Source organism: Lissotriton vulgaris, chromosome 7 (genome assembly GCF_964263255.1).
Source record: "Lissotriton vulgaris chromosome 7, aLisVul1.2, whole genome shotgun sequence".
NCBI classification, from domain to species: domain Eukaryota; kingdom Metazoa; phylum Chordata; class Amphibia; order Caudata; family Salamandridae; genus Lissotriton; species Lissotriton vulgaris.
The window spans coordinates 934,670,544-934,695,901 of NC_141695.1; the positions used below are offsets into that span (position 1 = coordinate 934,670,544).

General features: G+C 51.2%; 1 protein-coding gene across 1 annotated transcript in view; it reads left to right on the forward strand.

Moving 5' to 3' along the window:
- DIAPH1 (diaphanous related formin 1) overlaps window positions 1-25,358 on the forward strand; it is a 1,314,985-nt gene that overhangs the window by 803,345 nt on the left and 486,282 nt on the right. The window contains exon 15 of the mRNA XM_086931364.1: window positions 12,114-12,293. Coding sequence (XP_086787490.1) covers window positions 12,114-12,293 — 180 coding nt within the window. The remainder of the gene's footprint in view (window positions 1-12,113; window positions 12,294-25,358) is intronic.

Below are 25,358 nucleotides of genomic sequence, written 5' to 3' on the forward strand. Positions count from 1 at the left end.
CCCTGTTCGGCAAACATGCGGATGAGGAGATGGCTTACATGAAGGCGGAGGCAGAAACCCTGACGCCTGTCGGGTTGGAGAAGCTGAAGGAACAGAGGAAGACCTTCCGCCCGTTCCAAAGGTGTTACGGTGCACAGGGCAGAGGGCAAGGTCAGGAGGCTGGACCACAGCAGCAGCAGTACCAGTGGTGGTCATTCCAAAAGCGCCAGAGGGGCAGAGGTGTCAGCAGTCCTCCTCCGCGAACAAGGGCCCGGCTGGGTCTAAGCCCTGAGGTGCTACTTCCCCCTCGTCTGTTACCCGCTCCGGTGGGGCCAAGCATACAAAATTACTTGGCAGAGTGGAGAAAAATTACTCCGGACAAGTGGGTGCTGAATATTGTTTGCAATGGATACAGTCTTCGTTTTCTCAGCCCGTCTCCAGCGATTCCACCGGTTTGCTCACAGTTCCAACTGCGCGAGCTCCAGGCGGAGACCGATACCCTGTTAAGAAAAAGGGTGATATAAGACGTCCCTCTGTCTCAAAGGGGAAAGGGTCTTTACTCACGCTTCTTTCTGGTACGCAAGAAAGACAAGAACGAGTTCATGCCCATTCTGGATTTGCAACAAGCAAACAAATGGATTCGCAGGGAGAAGTTTTGCATGCTGTCTTTGCACCAGATTTACCCTCAGCTGCAAAGGGGATACTGGTTTTGCGCGATAGATCTGCAGGAAGCGTACTTCCATGTGCCCATTGCACGGAAATACCGGAAGTTCCTGCGCTTCCAAGTCAGCGCCAATCACGATCAATACACCGTACTACCTTTTGGACTGAAGTCTGCACCCAGGACTTTTTCAAAGTGCATGGCAGTGGTGGCGGCACACTTGAGAAAGAACAAGGTGTTTGTTTACCTGTACCTGGACGACTGGTTGATCAAAGCCTCCACCTTCCAGGAAGCGCAATTGCACTTCAACAGGACGGCCGTTCTGCTGAACCAGCTGGGGTTGCACATAAACATGTCCAAGTCTGTCCCGACTCCGGTCCACTGCCTAAAGTACTTGGGAGCCTCCATCAATACGCTGTCAGCAAGCGTGTCTCCTTTGGAGGAGAGGCGCTTATCGATCCTTCGGAAGGCTCAGGCTCTCATGGCTGTTCCATCTACAACAGTGAGGACGGTATCTTCTCTACTGGGGTCGATGGCCTCTTGTATCTTCCTCACTCCACATGCAGGCCTACACATGCGGCCGCTGCAGGAATGTCTGGAGGATCAGTGGGACCAGAGGCGAGGGAACTGGGACGACAGGATTCGACTGTCTCTGCACGCACAGCAGTCCCTGAGATGGTGGTGTTCAACAGAAAACCTCCTCAAGGGAGTTAATTTCCACAATGACATTTCCACTCAAACTATCGTGACAGATGCTTCTCTCCACGGCTGGGGAGTGCATTCCGGACAGTTACAGATCCAAGGAACGTGGTCCCCGACGGAGTCCACGTACCACATCAATTTCCTGGAACTCAGAGCTGTTCACTTGGCACTGAAGGCCTTTCATCCGTCCTTCCAGACCGACGCTCTGATTGTACAGACGGACAATACAACCACGATGTATTACCTCAACAAGCATGGGGGCTCGAGATCGCACACACTGTCACAGGAAGCGCAGGCGATCTGGCACTGGCTGCTAGCCAGAGGACTGACGATAACGGCTACCCATCTGCCAGGTGTGCAGAATGCGAAGGCGGACGCACTCAGCAGACTGATCCAGGAAAACCAGGAGTGGGTCATAAAGACCAAGTGCTGGAGACGTCTTCGCCAGGTGGGGCACTCCAGACGTTGATCTGTTCGCCACCGCTGACAACAGCAAATGCCGAGACTTCGCATCCAGGTATTACCAGCAGGGGACTCTAGGGAATGCGTAATGGATCAACTGGTCGAACAGCTTTCTGGATGCTTTTCCGCCCATTCCCCTGATTCCAGCGGTGCTCATCAATCTGTTCCAGTCCAGGGCACAGATGATCATCATTGCTCCGGAATGGCCCAGACAGTGGTGGTTCACGGACCTGCTTCACCGGTCTCTCCTTCCTCACATACGGCTGCCGTGCCGGCTGGACCTTCTCACGAAGTTCGGGGGGCAGATGGTGCACCCCAACCTCTCGTCGTTGAGTTTGGCGGCATGGCTCCTGAGATAGTGCAATATGGCCATTTGAATCTTCCTGAAGATTGTATGGACATAATGAAGGAGGCTAAGCGCCCTTCCACTAGGACTTCCTATGCTTACAAGTGGAAGAGGTTCTGCATCTGGTGCACGTCCAAGAATTATGATCCGACCACATGCAAGGAAGATGCCATCCTTCCATACCTCTTGCATTTGGCGCAGTCTGGCCTTAACTTCCATTCTATTAAGGTTCATCTCGCTGCGCTGACTGCCTACAGGAAATGCCCTTCACAGACATCCTTCTTCCAGATTCCTGTGATAAAGGATTTTTTAGAAGGCTTGAAGAAAGTGTTTCCTCCTGTTCGGCTTCCTTCGCCTTCGTGGGAACTGAATGTGGTGCTGTCCAGGTTGATGAAGGAGCCTTTTGAGCCTATTCATAAGGCTTCTCTGCAGCACCTGTCCTGGAAGGCGGCGTTCCTTGTGGCCATTACATCGGCCCGCAGGGTGAGTGAAATTCAGGCATTGTGTTGCCAGAAACCTTATACTGTATTTTATGCTGCTACGGTTGTGATGCGTACTCACCCTTCCTAAGGTGATTTCTGATTTTCATGTTAACCAGACTATAACTTTACCTACGTTTTTTTCAGAATCCTTCCACTCCAGCGGAAAGGTCTCTTCATTCCCTGGATGTCAGAAGGGTGTTGAAATTCTATTGGGATAAAACCAAGGATATTCGTAGGTCAGACCAATTGTTTATCAACTATGGTTCGGGCAGGTCTGGTCTTGCTACCTCTAAACAGTCCATCTCTAGGTGGATTGTGTCCTGTATCCAGTTGTTATCAAAAGGCTAACAAGACCTTAGGAGGTAAGCCTAAGGCTCATTCCACCATGGGCAAAGCGGCTACAACAGCGTTGCTCCGTAATGTTCCCATTGCAGACATCTGCAGGGCTGCCACGTGGAAGTCGGTGCAAACCTTTGCGAAGCACTACTGTCTGGACTGATGCCAGAGCAGATGCTCAGGTTGGGCAGGCTTCGTTACGAAATCTGTTTGCACAGTAGTGGTGTTGTCTTTTTTCCTCCACCGCCGGTTTGGTTGTGGGGATGGGCTTGCCATTCTGTTCCCTAGATTATGACCATACACAGAGATCCCCTACTACAGAAGGAGCAGTTTCTTACCTGTAACTCCAGTTCTGTAGTAGGGGTATCTCTGTTATAGTTCTAAGCGCCCACCCTCCTCCACAGTGTGGAAAAAGATGAAATACTGAATGCTGTAGGTCTAGCTTTATACATCTCCAAAATAACTGAAAGTGGAGGGAGTTGCTGTGCATTCTGGGATACCGAGAGTTCTGGAAAGTTTGCTTAAAGGCGCAGTATCCCTTTTTAAGCCACATAATGACAGCCTATGGATGCTTGTCTGTCCATCCCTTCCTCTCTATCATTCCAAGGATTTTGTGAAGGGGGGGGGGGGGGGGGAGTTTCTCTGTAGTGAAACTTGGCAGACTGTGCTGAATATATTATTGGTGGAAAATCATTTGCATTCTAGTTGAAGTACTGATCAGTGTAGCCTTGCAAGTATAGGCTCCAATATTTGTCTTTAATTCTCTCTTAAGTGTCTATGCAGGACTGCACAGAAGACAACTTGAGAGATTATTTGTGATTTCTCCGGGGTCCCCGCACAAGAGCGGGACTATTCACTAGATTATGACTATAACAGAGATACCCCCTACTACAGAACTGGAGTTACAGGTAAGAAACCACTCCTTCTGTAGTAGGGGATCTCTGTGTATAGTCATAATCTAGTGAATAGTCCCGCCCATGTGCGTGGACCCCGGCAATCAAAAATAATCTCTTAAGTTGTCAAAATAATGCAGAAACTGCAAGACACTTAAGAGAGAATTTAAAGACAAATAATGCAGCCTATATCCACAGGCTACACTGTCCAGTACTTCAACTAGAAATTCCACCAAAAATCACCACACACAGCCCAGCCTGCTAATTTCTACCATAGAGAAACCTGCCTCCCCCAGTCAAAGACTCAGGAATGATAGAGAGGAAGGTAGGGACAGACAAGCCCCATAGGCTGCCATTATGTGGCTTAAATAGGATACTGTGCCTTTAAGAGAACTTTCCAGACTTCTCCCAGTATCCCAGAATGCATAGCAGGTCCAACTTACTTTCAGTTCTTTTTTCCGGCTCCTGCTTACAGGACCCTGGCATTGAGCTCTCCCTTTTTCAACGGTTTATTGAATTCGTTTTTGCACTTTTTGACTTTTAAAAGTGTTGCAGTTACTGCTTGGTGTTCTCTTCTCACTTTTGTGCTGTTTTTTAGGCGTTTTGGGGCTCCGAAATGCCTGGCCTTTTTGTTAAGTGCCCAGCATGTGAGAGGAAGAAGGCCAAAAGCGACCCCCATGATGTCTGCATCGTGTGCCTTCCAGAAGATCATGGCCCTGAGGAGTGTGTTATCTGCCAGCAACTTTCTGCTAGGACCCTCAGGGACAGATTGAAGATCAGGCTGGCTGGCCTGGAGGATAGGCGTCAACGCGCTGCAGGTGGGTCTGGGCAGCCTGGGAGGGATCCCTCTGCCTCTGCTGAGGCCCCTGGGGGGCTCCCCGGGGGCAGGAAGTCCAGCCAACGATCCCATTCTCCGTCGACGTCGAGGGCTTCGACGACGGCGTCGAGAGGGATGACGACGGCGTGCTCCCCGTCTCCCCGGGGCTCCGGGTCGAGACGGCGTGACGGCTCGACGGCGAAGGAGAAGCCGACGTCGAAGCCGCCGTCGACGTCATCGTCTTCGTCGACGTCGAGGTCTTCATACCGACGCCGAAGGCGCAGGGACGTGTATCGACGCTCGCTGTCTAAGCGGCACCGACGCTCGCCGTCGAGGCGTCACCGTCGGTCGTCGTCGAGGCGACATCGACGTCGAGGGGCTCCTCGACGTCGAGGACATCAAGGCGACGACGGCGGTCGACGTCGAGGACATCAAGACGACGGCGGTCGACGTCGAGGGCGGACCGCCCGACGTCGAGAGGGCGACGTGAGAGGTCGCGCAAGAGGAGATCGACGTCGAGGAGTCGACGTTCGACGCCGAGGATGAGAGGGTCGACGTCGAGGGGACGACGTTCGACGCCGGAGTCCAGGAAGCGCCATTCGACGCCGGAGAAGCGTCGTTCTGCGTCCAGCAGACTGCGGTCAGCGTCGAGGAGTAGGTCACCCTCTCCAAAACGACACAGAGGGGGCTCTAGCCCCAGGAGTCACGCCGCTTCCAGTGGACGCAAGAGGAAGCGGTCGCCTGCGGCTGGGGATGGATCTCCGCACCCGTCACCTAAAGGGTCACCGGGCTCGGTGTACTCGGAAGTGTACACTCCGTCTCGACCCAGGACTCCTACTCCTCCACCCGTACCTAAGGAGGACCCTCCGCCCTTGCCACCACTTCCTGCAGGGGATCCTGCTCCACCTCCGGTCCCTCCGCATGGTCCCACCCCGCAGCCGGTGGTCCCTCCGCCGAGGTCCACTTCACTGCCGTCCCTGCCTGCTCCTCCCAAGGGGACCCCGAAACCGAAGCCCCGGGAGGATCCGAAGAGGCCCCGTGAGGAACCACGGAAGACCCCTCCTCGCAAACCGAAGGAGCGCCCTAGAGCTGACCGGTCTCGTTCTCGCTCGAGGCGCAGATCTTCCACGAAGTCGAGACACCGCCATAGGAGGCGCGAATCTCGCTCTCGCACGAGATCATCTGGGACCAGGGACTACTCACCTACGCTATCGGGGTCGCCGGACACCAGAGTGTCCCCGATAGATGACCTGGTTGCCTTTCAGGACGTCCTGTTGAGGGGCGCGGCGAAGCTAGGCATTACACTCACAGTGCCTACTCCGAAGACGTCCGTCATTTTCGAGACTCTACACCAGAGGCACATGTCTCGTCCCCTCCTGCCCTTGGTGCCGGGCCTGGAAGAACCGGCTATGGCGCTGTTTCTCACCCCGGCGGTGACGAGAGCGGCCCCGTCCAGATTGCTAAAGAAATACCGGGCTCCCGACTCGGATCCGGCCTTTTTGAGAGCGGAGCCTCCGCCTGACTACGTCATCGTCACGGCGGCCCGCAAGCAGCATGCCACCACTCCGACCTCCACGGTTCCCCCGGACAAGGAGTCTAGGTGGATGGACTCGGCGGGGCGAAAAATCTGTGGGACTTCCGCGACATCCATGAAAGCGGCGAGTGCCACGGCTCTGTTGGGGCGTTACGACCGCGCCCTCTGGGACTCCCTCGAGCGCTTTGCGGAGCATTTACCTCGGGAGCAGCGTGAAGACTTCATGGAAGTCCTGAGTGAGGGGATGCTGGTGGCCAACCAGATAATCAGCGCGGCTGCGGACTCTTCCCTGTTGGCTGCTCACGGGTTCTGCCACGGGATCAACCAGCGGCGCCACGCATGGCTCCGGCTGACGTCCCTGAAACCGGACGCACAGCAGAGGGTGGCCAATCTGCCGTTTTTCCGGGGAGACCCTCTTCGGGAAGCACGCAGATGATGAAATGGCCCGCATGAAGGCGGAGGCCGAAACACTGATGGCTGTGGGCCTGGAAAAGCCCAAGGAGACCAAGAAGCAGTACCGCCCTTTCCAACGGCGGTTCGGAGGACAAGGCCGTGGACGGGGACAGGCTTCGGGGCACTCGCAGCAGCAGCAGCCGTTCCGGAAGCCGTTCCAGAAGCGGCAGAAGGGCAGAGGAGGCCAGCAGTCGGCTCCGGCGCCCAAGGGCCAGGCGGGGTCTAGGCCCTAGGAACTTACTTCCCCCGGATCCGTTACCCACTCCGGTAGGGGGAAGCATCCAACTTTTTCTGGCAGAGTGGAGAAAAATTACTCAGGACAAGTGGGTGCTGAATATTGTTTGCAATGGATACAGTCTTCGGTTCACCAGCCCTCCTCCAGCGATTCCCCCGGTCGGCTCGCAGTTTCAGCTGCGCGAGCTTCAGGCGGAAGCGGATATCCTGTTAAGGAAAAGGGCGATAGAAGACGTACCTCTGTCTCAGAGAGGAAGAGGTCTGTACTCCTGGTTCTTTCTGGTTCGCAAGAAGGACAAGAACGAGTTCAGGCCCATTCTGGATTTGCGACAGGCAAACAAGTGGATTTGCAGAGAAAAGTTCTGCATGCTGTCGTTGCACCAGATCTACCCTCAGTTGCAACAGGGAGACTGGCTGTGCGCTATAGACCTACAGGATGCTTACTTCCATGTGCCCATTGCACACAAACACAGGAAGTTCCTGCGGTTCCAAGTCGGCACCAATCACTATCAATACACAGTACTCCCATTCGGACTGAAGTCTGCGCCAAGGACATTCTCGAAGTGCATGGCGGTGGTAGCGGCACACCTGAGGAAGAACAAGGTGTTCGTCTACCCTTACTTGGACGATTGGCTGATCAAGGCATCCTCCTTCTCGGAAGCGCGAGCACACTTCCAGAAGACGTGCGTTCTCTTGAACAAGCTGGGGTTGCACATCAACATGGCCAAGTCTGTCCCGACTCCGGTCCAATGCATACAGTACTTGGGAGCCTCCATCAATACGCTGTCAGCAAGCGTGTCTCCTTCGGAAGAGCGACGATTATCACTCCTTCGGAAAGCTCAGGCTCTTATGACGACTCCATCTACAACAGTGAGGACGGTGTCTTCTCTACTGGGATCGATGGCCTCTTGTATCTTCCTGACGCCACACGCACGGCTGCACATGAGACCGTTGCAGGAGTGCTTGGAGGACCAGTGGGATCAGAGGAAAGGATCTTGGGACGACAAGATTCGCCTATCGCTGCATGCTCTTCAGTCCCTGAAGTGGTGGTGTTCGGCGGAGAATCTCCTCAGAGGGGTTCCCTTTCACAAGGACATTCCCACGCAGACTGTCGTGACGGATGCGTCTCTTCTGGGATGGGGAGCGCACTCCGGGACTCTGCAGATTCAAGGCACGTGGTCACCGATGGAGGCCATGTATCACATCAATTTCCTGGAACTCAGAGCTGTTCACTTGGCGCTGAAGGCCTTTCTTCCGTCCTTCCGGACCAACTCTCTGCTTGTACAGACGGACAATACCACCACGATGTATTACCTCAACAAGCAGGGGGGGTCGAGATCGCGCACTCTGTCACAGCAGGCGCAGGCGATCTGGCACTGGCTCCTGGCCAGAGGACTGACGATAACGGCCACCCATCTACCAGGTGTGCAGAATGTTCAGGCAGACGCACTGAGCAGACTGCTTCAGGAAAACCACAAATGGGTCATAAACGACGAAGTACTAGGAGAAGTCTTCGCAAGGTGGGGAACTCCAGACGTAGATTTGTTCGCCACCGCCGAAAACAGCAAGTGCAGAGACTTCGCCTCCAGGTACTTCCAGCAAGGGACGCTGGGGAATGCGTTATGGATCGACTGGACGAACAACTTTCTGTACGCCTTTCCTCCCATTCCCCTGATTCCGGCGGTGCTCATCAAGCTGGCCCGGTCCAGGGCTCGGATGATACTCATCGCCCCGGAGTGGCCCAGGCAGTGGTGGTTCACGGACCTACTTCACCGGTCTCTCCTTCCTCACATTCGGTTGCCGTGCAGGCCGGACCTTCTCACGAAGTTCGGGGGACGGATGTTACACCCCAACCTCTCGTCTTTGAGTTTGGCGGCATGGCTCCTGAGATAGTGCAATATGGCCATCTGAATCTGCCCGATGATTGCATGGACATACTGAAGGAGTCTAAGAGACCTTCCACTCGGACTTCATATGCTTACAAGTGGAAGAGGTTTTGTATCTGGTGCCAGTCTAAGAACCATGATCCTACGACCTGTAAGGAAGATGTCATCCTTCCTTACCTTTTACATTTGGCGCAGTCTGGCCTTAATGTGCATTCCATTAAGGTTCATCTGGCTGCATTGACTGCCTACAGGAAATGCCCTTCACAGACTTCCTTTTTCCAGATCCCTGTGATCAAAGATTTTCTGGAAGGATTGAAGAAAGTATTCCCTCCTGTCAGGCTTCCCTCGCCTTCATGGGAATTGAATGTGGTGCTGTCCAGATTGATGAAGGAACCTTTTGAACCTATTCATAAGGCTTCGTTGCAGCACCTGTCCTGGAAGGCGGCGTTCCTCGTGGCCATTACATCGGCCCGCAGGGTGAGTGAAATTCAGGCGTTGTGTGGTAATGAACCTTATACTGTATTTCATGCTGCTAAGGTTGTTATGCGTACTCACCCTAAATTTCTTCCCAAGGTTATTTCTGATTTTCATGTCAACCAGACTATAACTTTGCCTACGTTTTTTCAGAACCCTTCATCCCCAGCGGAGAGGTCTCTCCATTCCCTGGATGTTAGGAGGGTGTTGAAATTTTATCTGGATAAAACCAAAGATATTCGTAGGTCTGACCAGTTGTTTATCAATTATGGATCGGTCAGGACAGGTCTTGCGACCTCCAAGCAGTCCATCTCTAGGTGGATTGTGTCCTGCATACAATTGTGTTATCAGAAGGCTAATAAGACCTTAGGAGGTAAGCCTAAGGCTCATTCCACCAGGGGCAAGGCTGCCACGACGGCTCTGCTCCGTAATGTGCCGATTGCTGAAATCTGCAAGGCAGCCACTTGGAAGTCGGTTCATACCTTTGCTAAGCATTACTGCCTGGACACTGACGCCAGGGCAGACGCTCAGGTTGGACAGGCTTCTCTGCGGAATTTGTTCGCACAATAGTGGCATTATGTATTTACTCTCCACCGCCGCTTTGTTGTGGGGATGGGCTTGCCATTCTATTCACTAGATTATGACTATACACAGAGATCCCCTACTACAGAAGGAGTAGTTTCTGTCCTGTAACTCCAGTTCTGTAGTAGGGGTATCTCTGTTATAGTCATAAGCGCCCTCCCTCCTCCCCGGTGGAGAATTCTTCATGTAAACAATGCTGCAGGTCTGGCGTTTTATACGCCTTCAAAAAGAACTGAAAGTAAGTTGGACCTGCTATGCATTCTGGGATACTGGGAGAAGTCTGGAAAGTTCTCTTAAAGGCACAGTATCCTATTTAAGCCACATAGTGGCAGCCTATGGGGCTTGTCTGTCCCTACCTTCCTCTCTATCATTCCTGAGTCTTTGACTGGGGGAGGCAGGTTTCTCTATGGTAGAAACTAGCAGGCTGGGCTGTGTGTGGTGATTTTTGGTGGAATTTCTAGTTGAAGTACTGGACAGTGTAGCCTGTGGATATAGGCTGCATTATTTGTCTTTAAATTCTCTCTTAAGTGTCTTGCAGTTTCTGCAATATTTTGACAATTTAAGAGATTATTTTTGATTGCCGGGGTCCACGCACATGGGCGGGACTATTCACTAGATTATGACTATAACAGAGATACCCCTACTACAGAACTGGAGTTACAGGACAGAAACTACTCCATCGTGCTGTCCCACAGTGAGAGATTGCACCAGTACATCTATAGAATGGATAGTTCTGGCAGCGCTGAAAAAGAGCAAACATCTGGCAAACAAGCGATAAGTGGCTCAGCAAGATCTGACAAATATGGAAATGGCTGGGTTGTGACCTAAATTGCCACTGGAAAGAGCTTTATCATCGGTTGACCAAGTTCTCTGTAAAAATTACCTGGGAGGCTACTTCAAAATATTCTGAAGGGTTGAAAGGGCCAGTTAAGCAGACTGATTACCCTAGGCTATGAACCAAGCCATAAAGTGGTTGAGAGTATTTCAAGTGAGTAGGGAGCTACCAAGAATACCCCCACACCTCCGGTTGGCACACCTACAAGAATCTTTAAGCAATTCTACAGGCAAATTAAGAAGAATGGAGGGAGAATCTGAGTCAGTTCTGAAACAGCCCCTCGCCCTTCTTTAAGGGCATCTATATGTCCTTTTTCACAATGTCAGTTCTGCACGTCAATCAAGTCCTAACAATAAGTCAAACCTCCTGACCAAGTCATACTCAATGTTAAAGGTCGCATGGACACACTGACACCTCTTCATTACAGGGGGCCATAGTGCCTGGGCTCGGAACAATCATCACTTTCCAGTTGAAAAAGTTAAGTATACATTAAATCCACCTAGAAACATATTCTGCTGTGTATTGTTCACAAGCGAGAAATTGTGGTTCTTGTGGAACTGGGGGTCTCTGTTCTAAGCTGTGTTTGAATTCCATAATAAATTAGAAAAAAGCTTCCACATAGTATTTCTTGCCAAACTAAGTAAGAAATTAAAAGGCTTAAAGTTTTCTCTCTTTATTGTATATAAATATTCTCATATTCATTCTGGAAACTGCAGGCTTTCAGCACTTTGCATCCAGCCACTGTCTGCCTCTTTTTAAATTCCTCCTTCATTTATGTTAAGCAATTACATTTAATTATTTGACAGTGCAACATTTAACCATAGTCAGTAGCAAAGAGGAGCATGTATACTCTTTTAAATTTTTTAAATTATATTGTAGCTGCCATTGTGAGAAAAGATGCTAAAAGCGCAGTTGCTTGGTGGCTTCTCCTTAGAAATGTTATTAAAGAGCAAGGAAGACCTGATAATGGCCCACACTGGTGGAGATAACTGAAGTTATGACTAGAATGCTAAGTTTTGTAAGGTATCGTACTGGCATTTAAAATTCAAAGCTGTCATAGAATTAATTGCACTTGTTATGCTGCACCATCTCCTTTTCACATTTCCGTTTTTTTCAGTTTGTGCACATTCATTGTTAAAATGAGTTACTTCTGACGGATCTTGTGTTATCAAGCTTGGAATATAGACATATCCAAGACCAATTTAAAAGTAGCAATCATATGTTATTTACTGCTTTGCTTTCTGTTGGAACGTTTCTGTTTTCTGCTTTGACTTTTTTGGGTTAACCAACCAATTCACTTGTTTGTCTGCAAACTACCCTACAAAGCATTTATGGTGATACTTGTTCCTGGGTGTGTCAATAGCCTTTGAATTCACTCTTGAGATAATTGTGCTCAACTTTCATTGGTCTATACTTTTTATTTCCCTACCATTTCAGCTGGATTCAGAGCTTACAGCACGACATGAACTACAAGTTGAAATAAAAGCAAAGGAGAATGATTTTGAGAAGAAGCTGTCTGAATTACATGCTGATAAGCAGACCTTAAATGTTGAAAAGCAGCTTATTGATCAAGAGAAGCAGACACTGGAAAGTAAAGTTTCTCAGTTAACAGATGAGGTAATGATTTCATTTGTGTGTTTTTGCAAAACCTAGGATACAAACTTATGATAACACCTTTTTTAATTTGATATAAAAGCTATCTGAAAGAAACACGTTAGTGTTAGATTCCTTACCTTAGAATATCCCCAGGCGTCAGTCTGGATCCGGAAACTTTTGCGTAGCAGTACCCCTGCGCGTCGGTAGGCGTCGTCTGCAGGCGTCCCCTGCGGCTCCGCGTCCGTCGTCGGCGTCGTGCGCCGTGATGACGTCGCTGGAGTACATAGACGCCGCCTCCGCGCGCTGACGTCAGTTCTTCTTTTTTCCGCGCCAGTGGACGCAGATCTGAAGAGCAGTACTCCGGTCTTTGACCAAGTTTTTCGATTGTTTTTTCCTCTACTGTGCCTGATAGGATGCCTGGGTTTAAGAATTGCGATGACTGTGAGCGCACGATGTCGGTCACAGACCATCACCGCCTCTGCCTCCGGTGTCTGGGCCCTGACCACGACGTGGACTCCTGCGTCGACTGCCGGGCCCTTACCAACAAGGCTAGGCGGGAGCGGTCCCGCAAGCTACTGGAGCTCCGGGTGTCGGCCCCACGTCGGGACCGGGAGCGGTCCCGGTCCGGCCGGAGGTCGAGAGAGCGTTCGAGGGAGCGGTCGCGGAGCTGCGCCGGGCGCTCCGGAAGTCGACACCACTCGTCAGGCTCGTCAGGTAAGAAGCACAAGAAGTCGGGGCGTCGTCATCGTACCCCCGACTCCCCCCGACGCTCGCGCGATGCGGCCGGGGGCTCGGGTGACCCCAACCCCGCGGCTCCGCGAGAGTCGCCGGCGCGGCCTGCCTCATACCCTCCGGTCCCTGGGCATGGCGCGACGCCTGAGGAGATCGAGGCGTTCCTCATGGCCATGAGGGCGCTCGCTTCTCCGACGGGGCCTACGGCGCCTTCGGGCCCAGTGCTACTGTCTGGGGGCCCTAGCGGTTCGGGTGTCCCTGCCTCGGCGCCGTCGGGTGCTCCGGCCCCGGCGCCGCCGACGGCTCCGACCCCGGCGCCGCAGGGGCCTTCGGGATCGGCGCCGGCTGGTCTTCCGGCCTCCCCGGCGCCGTTGCCATCGGGGTTACCCCCGACGCCGCCCCCGCGCGGCGCCGGTTCTCCGCTGCCGGTTCCGGCCGGCGGTGGGGTTCCGGCGCCGGCTCCGGGCGGCGCCGTCCCCTTACCTTCTCCGACGCCGGACGCGGCGCCGGACGGGCGTCGCTCGACGCCGGTCCCGGCGCCGATGGGGCCCATGAACCCCGAGGAGCCGGTCTTCATCATTGACTCCGAATACGGAGAGGATGAGGAGTACGGTGAAGGTTGGGAGGGGTCCGAGGACCCTCTGGCTCGCGAGTGCCAGTATGACCCGGACTGGACAGGTGACTTGGGGGATGCCAGTGGTTTGGACGACTCTCCTAACCCTGGTTTGATCTCTCCTCCAACCGTGGCATCGGTGGAGGGAGCTGCCTATTCTGTGGTGCTGATGAGGGCTGCCAAGGCCTTACACCTTGAGCTCCCCGTCGCGGCCGTGAGGCCTAACATCCTCACCGAGGTCTTCAAACCGCAGTCATGCCCACTGGAGCCACTGCTGCCGTTTAATGAAGCCTTGTCTGACGTTCTGTTGGGCACGTGGTCCAGGCCCGCTTCAGGTGCGCCTGTTGATCGGAACGTGGCCAGGCGCCACCGTCCTTGTCCGGACGACCCCAAGTACCTGTCTACCCACCCCACTCCTGAGAGTCTGGTGATCCAGGCCTCGACCTCCCAGTCCGCATTCCCGTCGGCCCCGCCCGACCGGGAATCCAAGAGGTATGACCAGTTTGGCAAAAAGGTCTTCTCGTCCATTAGTTTGGGCCTGCGGTCTTGCAACACCGCCTGCCTCTTGGGCCGCTACACCCACTCTGTGTGGGATACGGTCGCGGAGCTGCTGCCGGAATGCCCCATGGAGGTGCGGGCAAAGCTCGGTCAGGCTGTGGCTGAGGGCCGAGATGCAGCGAAATATTCAATTCGGTGTGGTCTTGATACGACCGACTCGCTGGGCAGAGCTATGTCTACGACGGTGGCGATTCGTCGCCACGCCTGGCTGAGATCCGCCAACTTTTCGGCTGATGTCCAGAATACCCTGATGGACATGCCGTTTGATGGCTGTCACCTGTTCGGTGACAAAGCGGACCACGCGCTGGAACGCTTCAAGGACTCCAGGGTCACGGCCAAGTCCTTGGGTCTCTCGACCCAGCGTCAGCAACCGGGTTCGTTTCGTCCCTTTCGTGGCCAAGGAAGGGGCGCCCCCACACGTGCTGCCAGCCACGCGCCGCAACAATCCTTCCAACGCGGTGGCGGCCGTGGAAACCGCCGTGGTGGCGGTCGGGGACAACGGCGGGGTCAGACCACACCTTCCCCCGCAGCATCTACCCCAAAATCCTCCTAGTCCGTGCTTTCGGCCCCATGTGACGCCAGTGGGTGGCAGGGTTCGCCATCACCACGCTCACTGGCGCACGATCACTTCGGACAGGTGGGTGCTGCAAATCGTCCGAAGGGGCTACTCCCTCCCCTTCGAGACCTCTCCTCCAGCCATGCCACCGCAGAACCACCGTGTGTCGGGGGACCACTTGACACTTCTGCAGGAGGAAGTTACGGCCCTCTTGGCCAAGGGGGCCATCGAGCGCGTTCCTGGGCCAGAAGTAGGGCGTGGTTGTTATTCCCACTACTTTCTGGTGCCCAAGAAGGACAAGGGGGGCCTACGTCCTATCTTGGATCTAAGGAACGTCAACGGCTTCCTCCGGAAGGAGAAGTTCAAGATGTTGACGTTAGCTCAGGTCTTGGCTGCTCTAGACCCACAAGACTGGATGGTAGCGTTGGACTTGCAGGACGCCTATTTTCACATCCCCGTCCTGCCGGCCCACCGGCGTTACCTGCGGTTCACGGTAGGCCAGGAGCATTTTCAGTTTATCGTGCTTCCCTTCGGCCTTACCAGCGCCCCACGGGTGTTCACAAAGGTGATGGCGGTGGTCGCAGCCCATCTGCGCAGGTTGGGGGTTTCAGTCTTCCCCTACCTAGACGACTGGTTGTTGAAGGCGGGCTCGCCCCAGACAGTCGTCCACCACCTTCAGATGACGGCAGACCTCTTGCACGACCTGGGGTTCTCCATCAATGTGCCGAAATCACACCTGTGTCCCTCTCAAAAGCTCCTTTTCATCGGAGCGGTTCTGGACTCGGCGCAGTTTCGGGTTTATCCTCCGGAACGGCGGGTTCGGGATATTCAGGCTTTGATTCCCATCTTTCAGCCGCTATCCCGGGTTTCGGTCAGGTTGACGCTGCGGCTGCTGGGACTGATGGCTTCCTGCATCCTTCTGGTGCATCACGCTCGGTGGCGGATGCGGGCTCTGCAGTGGGACCTGAAGTTTCAGTGGGCCCAGCATCAGGGCAACTTGTCCGACCACGTCTTGATCTCGGAGGGCACTGCGAGACAACTGCAGTGGTGGCTTACGGACCGCGATTGGGTCAGGGGCAAGTCCCTCTCCCTTCCCCAACCGGAGCACGTTGTCGTGACGGACGCGTCCCTCCAGGGCTGGGGTGGCCACTTGGGAGAGGCAGAGATCAGAGGCATCTGGTCTCCGGCGGAGTCCCGGCTCCATATCAACCTGTTGGAGCTGCGGGCGATTCGTCTGGCACTGAAGGCATTCCTCCCCTTTGTCAACGGGAGTGTAGTGCAGGTGTTCACCGACAACACCACCGCCATGTGGTACTGCAACAAACAGGGCGGTGTGGGGTCGTGGACCCTTTGCCAGGAGGCTCTGCGCCTCTGGCAATGGCTGGAACGTCAGGGCGTGACTCTGACGGTTCAACACCTGGCAGGTTCTCTGAACGCCAGGGCGGACGAACTCAGCCGTCGGTGCTCGATGGATCACGAATGGCGTCTGAACTCGGACGTGGCGCAAGGCATCTTTCTGCAATGGGGAGAGCCTTGGTTAGATCTATTCGCCACCGAAGAGAACGCGCAATGTCATCAGTTCTGCGCGTTGGAGTTTCCAAGACGGCACTCGCACGGCGACGCCTTTCGGCGCGAGTGGAGTTGCGGTCTATTGTACGCCTTTCCGCCTATACCACTTCTGCCCAGAGTGCTGAAGAAGATCAGGCGCGACCGGGCCCAAGTTATCCTTGTGGCTCCGGACTGGGCTCGAAGGTACTGGTATCCCGAGCTACTCAGCATGTCAGTCGGTCCCCCGATCCGCCTGCCCCTTCAGGAGGACCTTCTGTCGCAGCAGCAGGGGACGGTCCTCCACCCGAACCTGTCCAGTCTCCACCTCCATGCTTGGAGATTGAGCGGCGGCAGTTGAGGCCATTTGACTTGCCTCCTGAAGTCTGTGATGTTATTCTGGCAGCCAGGCGTCCCTCCACTAAGTCGGTATACGCCTGTCGGTGGAACAGATTTGTGGCATGGTGCACAGCAAAGGCTGTGGATCCTCTTTCTGCCCCTCTTTCGGAGGTTCTTCTGTTTCTTCTTTCTCTTGCCCAGCAGGGCTCTGCTCTGGGCACTATCAAGGGCTACCTTTCTGCCCTTTCAGCCTTTTTGAGGCTTCCTGATCAGCCTTCTTTGTTCAAATCCCCGATTGTAACTCGATTCTTGAAAGGCATCACTCACATGTTTCCACCTGTTCCGTTTGTGATGCCTCAGTGGGATTTGAACCTGGTTCTAACCTTTCTAATGTGTGCTCCCTTTGAGCCCCTTCATTCTTGTCCTCTCCGTCTCCTGACTTTAAAGACGGCTTTCCTGGTTGCCATCACCTCTGCCAGGAGAGTGAGTGAGCTCCAGGCTCTTTCTGTCCAACCTCCTTTCCTGTCCATTCATCCTGATAAGGTGGTTCTGAGGACTAGACCTTCTTTCCTGCCCAAGGTTGTTTCGGCCTTTCACATCGGGCAGTCCATCACCCTCCCTTCCTTCTTCCCGCCTCCGCATCCTTCAAAGGATGAAGAGCGGCTCCATCGTCTGGACCCAAAACGTGCGCTTTCATTTTACATGGATCGCACACGCCAGTTCCGGGTGGATGACCAACTGTTTGTTGGCTACGCGGGTGCGAAGAAGGGACGGGCGGTCTGTAAACGAACCATCTCTCGATGGGTCGTCCTCTGCATCAAAGCGTGCTACTCTTTGGCTCGGAAGGAGCCTCCTGTTGGGCTGAGGGCCCATTCCACTCGGGCCACGGCGGCTACCACTGCCCTGGGCCGGGGAGTCCCCTTGCAGGACATTTGCCAAGCGGCTACGTGGGCCTCGCTGCACACCTTTGCGAGGCACTACTGTCTGGACAGCCAAGTCCGGAGGGATGGCTTCTTTGGCCGTTCTGTCCTCCAGGACTTTCTGGTGTAGTTTGTATTGGTTCGCAGACCCACCACCGGGGTTGGTATTGCTGGGGTATGTATTCTAAGGTAAGGAATCTAACACTAACGTGTTTCTTTCAGATGAACAAGTTACTTACCTTCGGTAACGATATATCTGTAAGAAACATTAGTTAGTGTTAGATTCCTTACCGAACCCACCCATCCTCCCCGTTCTGCGAACTGATACCTAGGGTTAAGGTCATCCCTTTCAGGGCCCTAGTTTTTACATGGCACCAGTGTTGGTTCTCTCATGGCTCTGCGTCTCCTGGCGCGGAAATGCTGTGTGCAAAGAACTGACGTCAGCGCGCGGAGGCGGCGTCTATGTACTCCAGCGACGTCATCACGGCGCACGACGCCGACGACGGACGCGGAGCCGCAGGGGACGCCTGCAGACGACGCCTACCGACGCGCAGGGGTACTGCTACGCAAAAGTTTCCGGATCCAGACTGACGCCTGGGGATATTCTAAGGTAAGGAATCTAACACTAACTAATGTTTCTTACAGATATATCGTTACCGAAGGTAAGTAACTTGTTCTTTAGCACTTTCATTGGGGATTAGGATCATCCCCTTTGGCACCCAGCTTCACTGTCTCCACCATTCCCATTATCAAGTACCAACTTCAGTTATTTTTGATGCTCTTTGACACACCACTGACATTTCTGATAAAAGAAGTCCTGGTAAGGTGATAAGTTCCTATTCCTTGGCAAAGCACCACAATTACTGGTAAGTAACCCTTTCCTTCCCAGTCATTAGCTCTTTATCATAGGATGACCTCTAGAGTAGAATTTCAAGAAGTAACCACATAGGGAAGCTGGGACTAAGGAGAAAACAAACTATAAATCTTTGTGAAACATTTTTATGGCACCTTCCGCACCGTTGAATTCGTTTTCACTTTCAGATTGAAACAGTGCATTGTAGTCAAAGTGTAAACTGAGCTACATAGTAAACTGATCTACATATCTGCATGATAAATTTCAGCAGTACTCTAGTCTGTACTCTTTTCTTAATTGGTTGTAGTTTATTCTACTCTTCAGTATATTTTTGAAGAATGTTCTGGGTGCATTGCACTGCAAAAACAAGTTGAAGGAAGGAATGCTTGACATAATCTTAGCCACTTGCAATTGCCCGAGCTGCATACCCGGCTATTGTTTTTAACCTGCTATTCTAGCTAGAGACCCTCTTATCCAAATCAGTCTTGGTCCTGCTTCAAAAGGAAAAGTCCAGCCTCAATAGCCAGGTCCCCTCTAGGTGTGAGGATTAGTAATGCCAGACCAGTTTTCACTTGCGAAGCTCTCGTCAGTGATGTATACCTTGAGTAATGTGGCATTTCAGACAAGTAACCTGACATCTAGCACTCAGTCCAACATTTTACTTCTATCTAGTGAGGTTTCTCCAGATAATTGTACACTCGCATTCAATATGTCTCACGTTCTGTTACATCAGAATTTCTAATTTGCATTTTTGCTTTTGTATATACTAAACGTGATCACAATTTTTAAGTTTATAAGTGTATTTATATTTTGCTTATATTTTTTTATTTTCTTTTATTCACTCCATTCCTTAAACGTGCTTTTATTAAACTCTAGCCTACATACAATTTGTATTCAATTAATTTTGCACTTTATGGTTGCTTCTTTTGAAGTTCATATATACAGTAGCCTTTAGAATTACTAATTAAATCGCCACTACCTTTAATTCGGGTACATGACGATATCTGTGAACAAATGTTGTATTCCTTCCCATCGTCTGTATCAATAGAATGAAATATTTATCATTTTCTGACTTCTTTTCTAAAACAAATCGAGGAGTGTAAGTCCAGCTGAGGCTGAAACAAGTGTAACGGAACCCTATATAAATACCTCATCCTGTCCTTGTCAGTGCAGCTGAGAGAGTTTATCATGAGCTGATGAACAGAAATACCAAACTCTCATCTGTACAGGGAGGCCTAAAGATATGAGAGGCTGGACGTAGACTCCTAAGTATGACAGTTTGAAAAAATACAGACGTCTGCAATCTGATTCTTTCTTCCTTCCAATGTGAAACTATCCCACCAGCCTGTTTGGTTGTCTCTGCAGCAAAAAAGTGTTGCACACCTCTAGATTACACTTCTGCTCAGTCTTAATGAGAAAGCATGAAGATGGACTCCATTGGCAACATAAATAGTGTACCAGACTCCGACGACAAAAGAGTTGCTAGTTCTACTACTTCCTGGCCGGATGCATTTCCAGAAGAAAAAAAGAAGACTTCAAGGAAGGTGCTTTAGGGAAGACAAGATCACTTCTGCCCAGGCAATCAGTGCAACAAAGGACTCAGTTGATTGGTTGCACTGGCCACTTACTGAAACGATTCTTCATGGCTCTTCCTCAGATGTCAATAATGAACTTGTCTTTCGCGAGTTGTATCCTATTAGCCACTCATGCGGATAATGACATTTAACGAATGACGAAGGAAACAAACTCAAAAATCTTAAAGACCTGTAAAAAGAGAAGCGGATCTTGAAATATAATGCAAGTGATATGGGAGAGATCAGCTGTCCTTCTGTATGCCTTATTGGGTAAGGCAGCATCAGATTAAGTGCCAAGGAGTACAGCAATTCCTTTATAGGTCGTTTTTTCAAAAGAAAAATCTGCAGTGGGATGGGTTTCCTTAACATCCTTCCATGGTTTTTGGGAACTCTTTCTCTTTTCTGTGCAACCTTTGCACACTAATCTAGTCGGTGAAGTGGGACATTTTGACTCCTCACTTAACTGAGGATAGTAAGGTACAATTAGGTGCTAGCTATTGAAAAGAACGGATATGTAAAGGGTAACTTTGCTGCAATGGTGTTGACACCTCCACCTGTTTTGGCTGGTACAGTAGATGTAATCCTTCCTTTACAGTAATGTGGTGTAACTGATGCCTAAACATCAGAAGGACAAGAACATATACTCCACCTGCTACTTAAAATAGATGAGGAGCCCACACATTTCGTATTGACCTTTTCTAGGATGTAAAATGTGGCATCAAATTGGCCAGGGTGGCTAATGTCCGGATGCTAGTCCTACATCAGATAGTCCTATGTCTTCTATGGTAGGGCTGGATGGTTTCCAAAGGCCTGCTGTATGATTATTTCCTATACCAGTATGCAAAGATCACAGAAGAAATCATTTATAACTGGAAAGTTCAAGGACTGTAAACTTGTTGTTACTGAACTGACCTGGTTACACAACCTCTTATCCATAGTGAGATGTGTAGCATCTTATTTCACAGGCTCATGCACACCTTTCTGCAAATCCACATGCTGCAGAGCCCATCGTTCCCTCTGGCCCTACTTGCACCCTTGGACCCCATGGCTCACTTTAAAATCACCCTAGTTGTCAGCAGTTAGTGCTCTGCAGAGAACATCTTCAGGCCAGGGCCCTCTAAATCGCCTCTCCTGGTGCTTGGAGCCACTCTCTTGGCCATTAAGGCCACTCTTCTGATAAAGCCACTCTCCCAGTCTTCAGAACTGTTGATCATATGTATCTCAGGACCACGTTGCTACTGCTAAGACCAATTCTTCCTTTATTCTCTAAGTTCCTCTTGTTCCTTAAATCTTCACACACTGCCATTGCTCTCAAACTCCTTTGATACCCTCACATCCCTGTTCTTCCAGCTTGAGTCCCTCCGTAAGCATGCAGACCCACCTAACTGACCTTCAGCCCTCCACTGCAGGTCCTCTAAATCTTTATGGTGACCTCACCCCCCACCCCTTGCTGCCCAAAGCCTCCTCTTGTTGACCTAAAGATTTCGCCCGATGGCCACGAGGCTTTCTTTTGAGCCGTGCCTCTGTTGTTTCCCTGTTCTAAGGACCCTCACAGATTTCTAGAAACATGTTACTAGCCATCTGTGCCTTGTGTCAGCTCATCCCTTATACAGCTATCGCACCTTTGCCAATCTTACAATCCCCAGTGTTCTGAGCTTGTTGACCCTTGGAACGTCGCTGTGCTTTTCCTACTTTGGCAGTCAAAGCCAGCACTCAATCATCCCTTAGAGATGCTTGAAAACACAGTTTTGCCTCTGAGCTCGACAGCCCTTTGCTGATCCTAAGAGCTCATAAGCAACCCCAATATTTACTGTACCAACACTAAGGCTTACTGGTTCCAGCCAGGCACCAAACTGGGGTAAATCTTGCGCACCAATTTTGAATGTGGAGGCCCAAACAGACTTCACGAACATCTTATGGGTCTTCGGGGAATGTCATACTTCTCGAGTTCAGCTCATAATCAGATTACAGCCCCCCCTCCCACTGTGTAACATTTACTTAATCAGCTCACCAGCAGGGAGAACACAGCCCTCCCCACACAAAAGAGCAATTATCAGTGATTTGATTCCGCTCCTGGGAAAGGAGTGAATGCAGAGGAAATCTGCATCTGATTATTAGCTTGTCACACTGAAACTAAACTGGGGCAGCCCAGGTCCACTAGACCTAAAGGAGAAGGGCCATGCCTGTGTGGTCAACAGACTAGGGGCTCACCTTTGAAATTTTGTTTGAAAGAGATCGGACATTGATGTCAGCTAAAGGTGGAGCGGAGTCCCCACTTTGGCACTCCTTTCCAGAGAAAAGTTGAAGTTGTCATGTTGGATGGGCATGGAGGGTTACCACCTTTTAATCCAAATGTTGATGGTTATAACTCTGGTGGTGCACTGGAGTCTGCTGCCCAGTACCCAGTGCCTTTACTCTCTCCCAAATATGTTATGTTCGACTTGGTAATCCAAAATTGGCAAAGATTTTACCCCCTTATAAGCACCTAGTATATGGTGGTACCAGGAGTACCCGGGCATAGATGTTAAAGGGGCCCCCTGGGCTGCAGCATGGTTTTCTGCCACCCTAGATGACCCATGCAACTACAGCAGGCCTGACATTGCACACGGCAGGAGCACTGTAAACTGCTCGAATTGTACCCTGCCAATACCATGTGTGACATAGTCAATGCACTATCTTTAATATATGACAGGATCCCCTAAGGGAGGCCTCCTCAGCCCAGGGGTAAGGGTGCATTATATTAAAGGTGTGGACATATACATGCAAGCCTATATGTCTCTTTAATGGTGTTTCGTTTGGAAACTACTTTGTGTTAACAGTATATAGTAAACATGAACTGCCAACTGGGCACTCTCGAGATTGGCAGCTCTAATATGGGGCAAATAAAATGTCATGTTTGGTATTAAGCAACATAGCTTTTCACCCCTGACAATTCTCATTCCCTGAGTGCCATGGTATGCACCCAGGTGGCACCTTAGAGATTGCCCTGGCTACACTGTGCTCTTGCTGACCAGCCCACTGCCAAGACAGGGTTCTGGCCTCCTGCCAGGCAATGTGCTCACTTCCAAGAGTCTGCAACAAAGACTAGGCAGCAAGAAGGTCCCACCTCCCTCTTCCTCAGCAGGCTAGTGAAGTGGCACATCAGAGCTGTGAGCTTCAAAGGCTGCACCACCTCTGATATGCATCTGGACTGTCCCACTGAGTAGAACACAGCCTTCCCCTTGTTCCAGGCACGCTCGCTCCTGCACAAGGAGGGAAACTAGGTATTCAGTAGGTGTACACCTCCGGGACGGCTAGCCACACCTCCAGGGTGGGCAGCCTGAGCTGTGCACCTAAAATATAATTCTGCCATCTTTGCGAGGCCAGAAATAGTGGGTTCTGGGTAGAAAAGGTGGCCTACACCCCCCGGATGTGGTCACCTCAAGGGAATATTGGCTGCAGTGACTAGCTGGCTATTGGCTAACAACTCACACACGCCCTAACTCCTCTAAATATAGGATTTAAGGGACCTACCAACACCAGAAGCACAAGTTTGAACAACTTGGAACAGGGAAGGACTAAGAGGTGACCTGTGTCACCAACAAAAGTGCTTTGCTCGCAGTACCAAAGCAAAAGAGGGATACTCTGTCCCTGTGGCAACAGACTTGGAACTGAGTAAACAATCTTTGTCCTTGGCTAAAACTCAGCACTCCCGAAGTAAGTGACCCCTGTGAAAGCCATATGTACCCTCAGACTCCCTTGAATTAGTGGCACCAGTCCCCTGAAAACTGCAAGTAAATAAATTCACCAGAGCAAAGGAATCGCTGGCCATCAAGACCTCCGTCCCTATACGCAATATAAGGAGGTGTCATTGTAATTAGGCAGGCTACCTATATATATATATATATATATATATATATATATATATATATATATTTGTAGGTATATTATTCATTTGGTGACCGCTTGAAAAAAATAGTAAGCCTGCCTAATTTCAATGACACCTCCTTATATTGCGTATAAGGACAGTGGTACTGTGATTATTGGGTTCAGGACACACTAGGGATGAAATGTGGTATGAGGGTGTCACCAAAGGTACTTCCCTCTACCTGATATGTATATTTGTAAATGAATGCGTAGCATTTAGTAGGGAGTGTGTAATAAAAGTACATTTCATTTACAAAAGAAAAAGCATTGACTTGACAGTAATTAATTGAATGTTATTGTGTGCTAGCAAATTGAGATCACTTCTCCTGCGTAGGCCTTAGGCTCCGTTGGTTCGCTACCCTGAGAGTCAAGTGCTCTAAAGGGGTACTTGGTTCCCAGGAAGAAGACAATGTGTGGACATCTTACTTGATCAGGAACCACATCCTTAACAATTAAAAACCTAATTTGTTAGAGTTGCGATGCAGCAAAAGTTGGACATACCATTTGACCGCTCTGAGCTTTTTGGTGAAAAAGCTGACTCGGCCATGGAATGGTTCAAGGAGAGCAGAGCGCCATGGGCCTTTCTGCTCCCACAAGACACTTTTGCCAGCAATTTCGCCCCCTGACTAAGGTAGATGTTGCCCAATCCAATAACCTGAGACTCCTTCTAGGGTGGCATTTCATTACTTCAGACGAGTGGGTCCTCTAAATAGTCTGTCGGTGATACGAGCTACCATTTCTTTTTCCTCGCTGCACCTTCCACCACCGTCCGGGCAACTGGCAGAGGACCACCTGTATCTCTTGCAGCAGGAAGTGTTGGACCTTCTGTCCAAAAGAGCATAGAGAGGATGGCAGCTTTGGAGATAGGAACTGGGTGTTACTCCTGCTACTTACTGCTGCTGAAGAAAGATGGAGGCCTTTGTCCTATTTTAGATCATGGTCCTCCCAGCATCTTCCTGTGGAAGAACAAATTCAGGATGCTCACACTAGTCCATGTCGGTTTGGCCTTGAGACTGGATGATGGTGTTGAACCTGGAGAATGCTTCTTTTCATATCCTAGTCCTACAGTCCACAGGCGGTATCTACAGATCTGAAAGAGACACGTTAGTGATAGATTCCTTACCTTAGAATATCCCCAGGCGTCAGACTGGATCCGGAAATTTTTGCATAGCATTACCCTTGCGCGTCGGTAGGCGTCGTCTGCGGCTCCGCGTCCGTCGTGGGCGCCGTGATGACATCTTCGGAGTACTTAGACGCCGCCTCCGCGTGCTGACGTCAGTTATTCTTTTTTCCACGCCAGCAAGCGCAGATCTGGAAAAAGCAGTACTTCTAGTCACTTTTTGACTAACTTTTTGGATCATTTTGATCATCTTTTCGAAGTGGAACGTCTCCGATTGGTGCCATAGGGATGCCTCGATTTAAGCACTGCGAGGATTGCGACCGCACGATGTCGGTCACGGATCCTCACCGCCGGTGTCTACTCTGTCTAG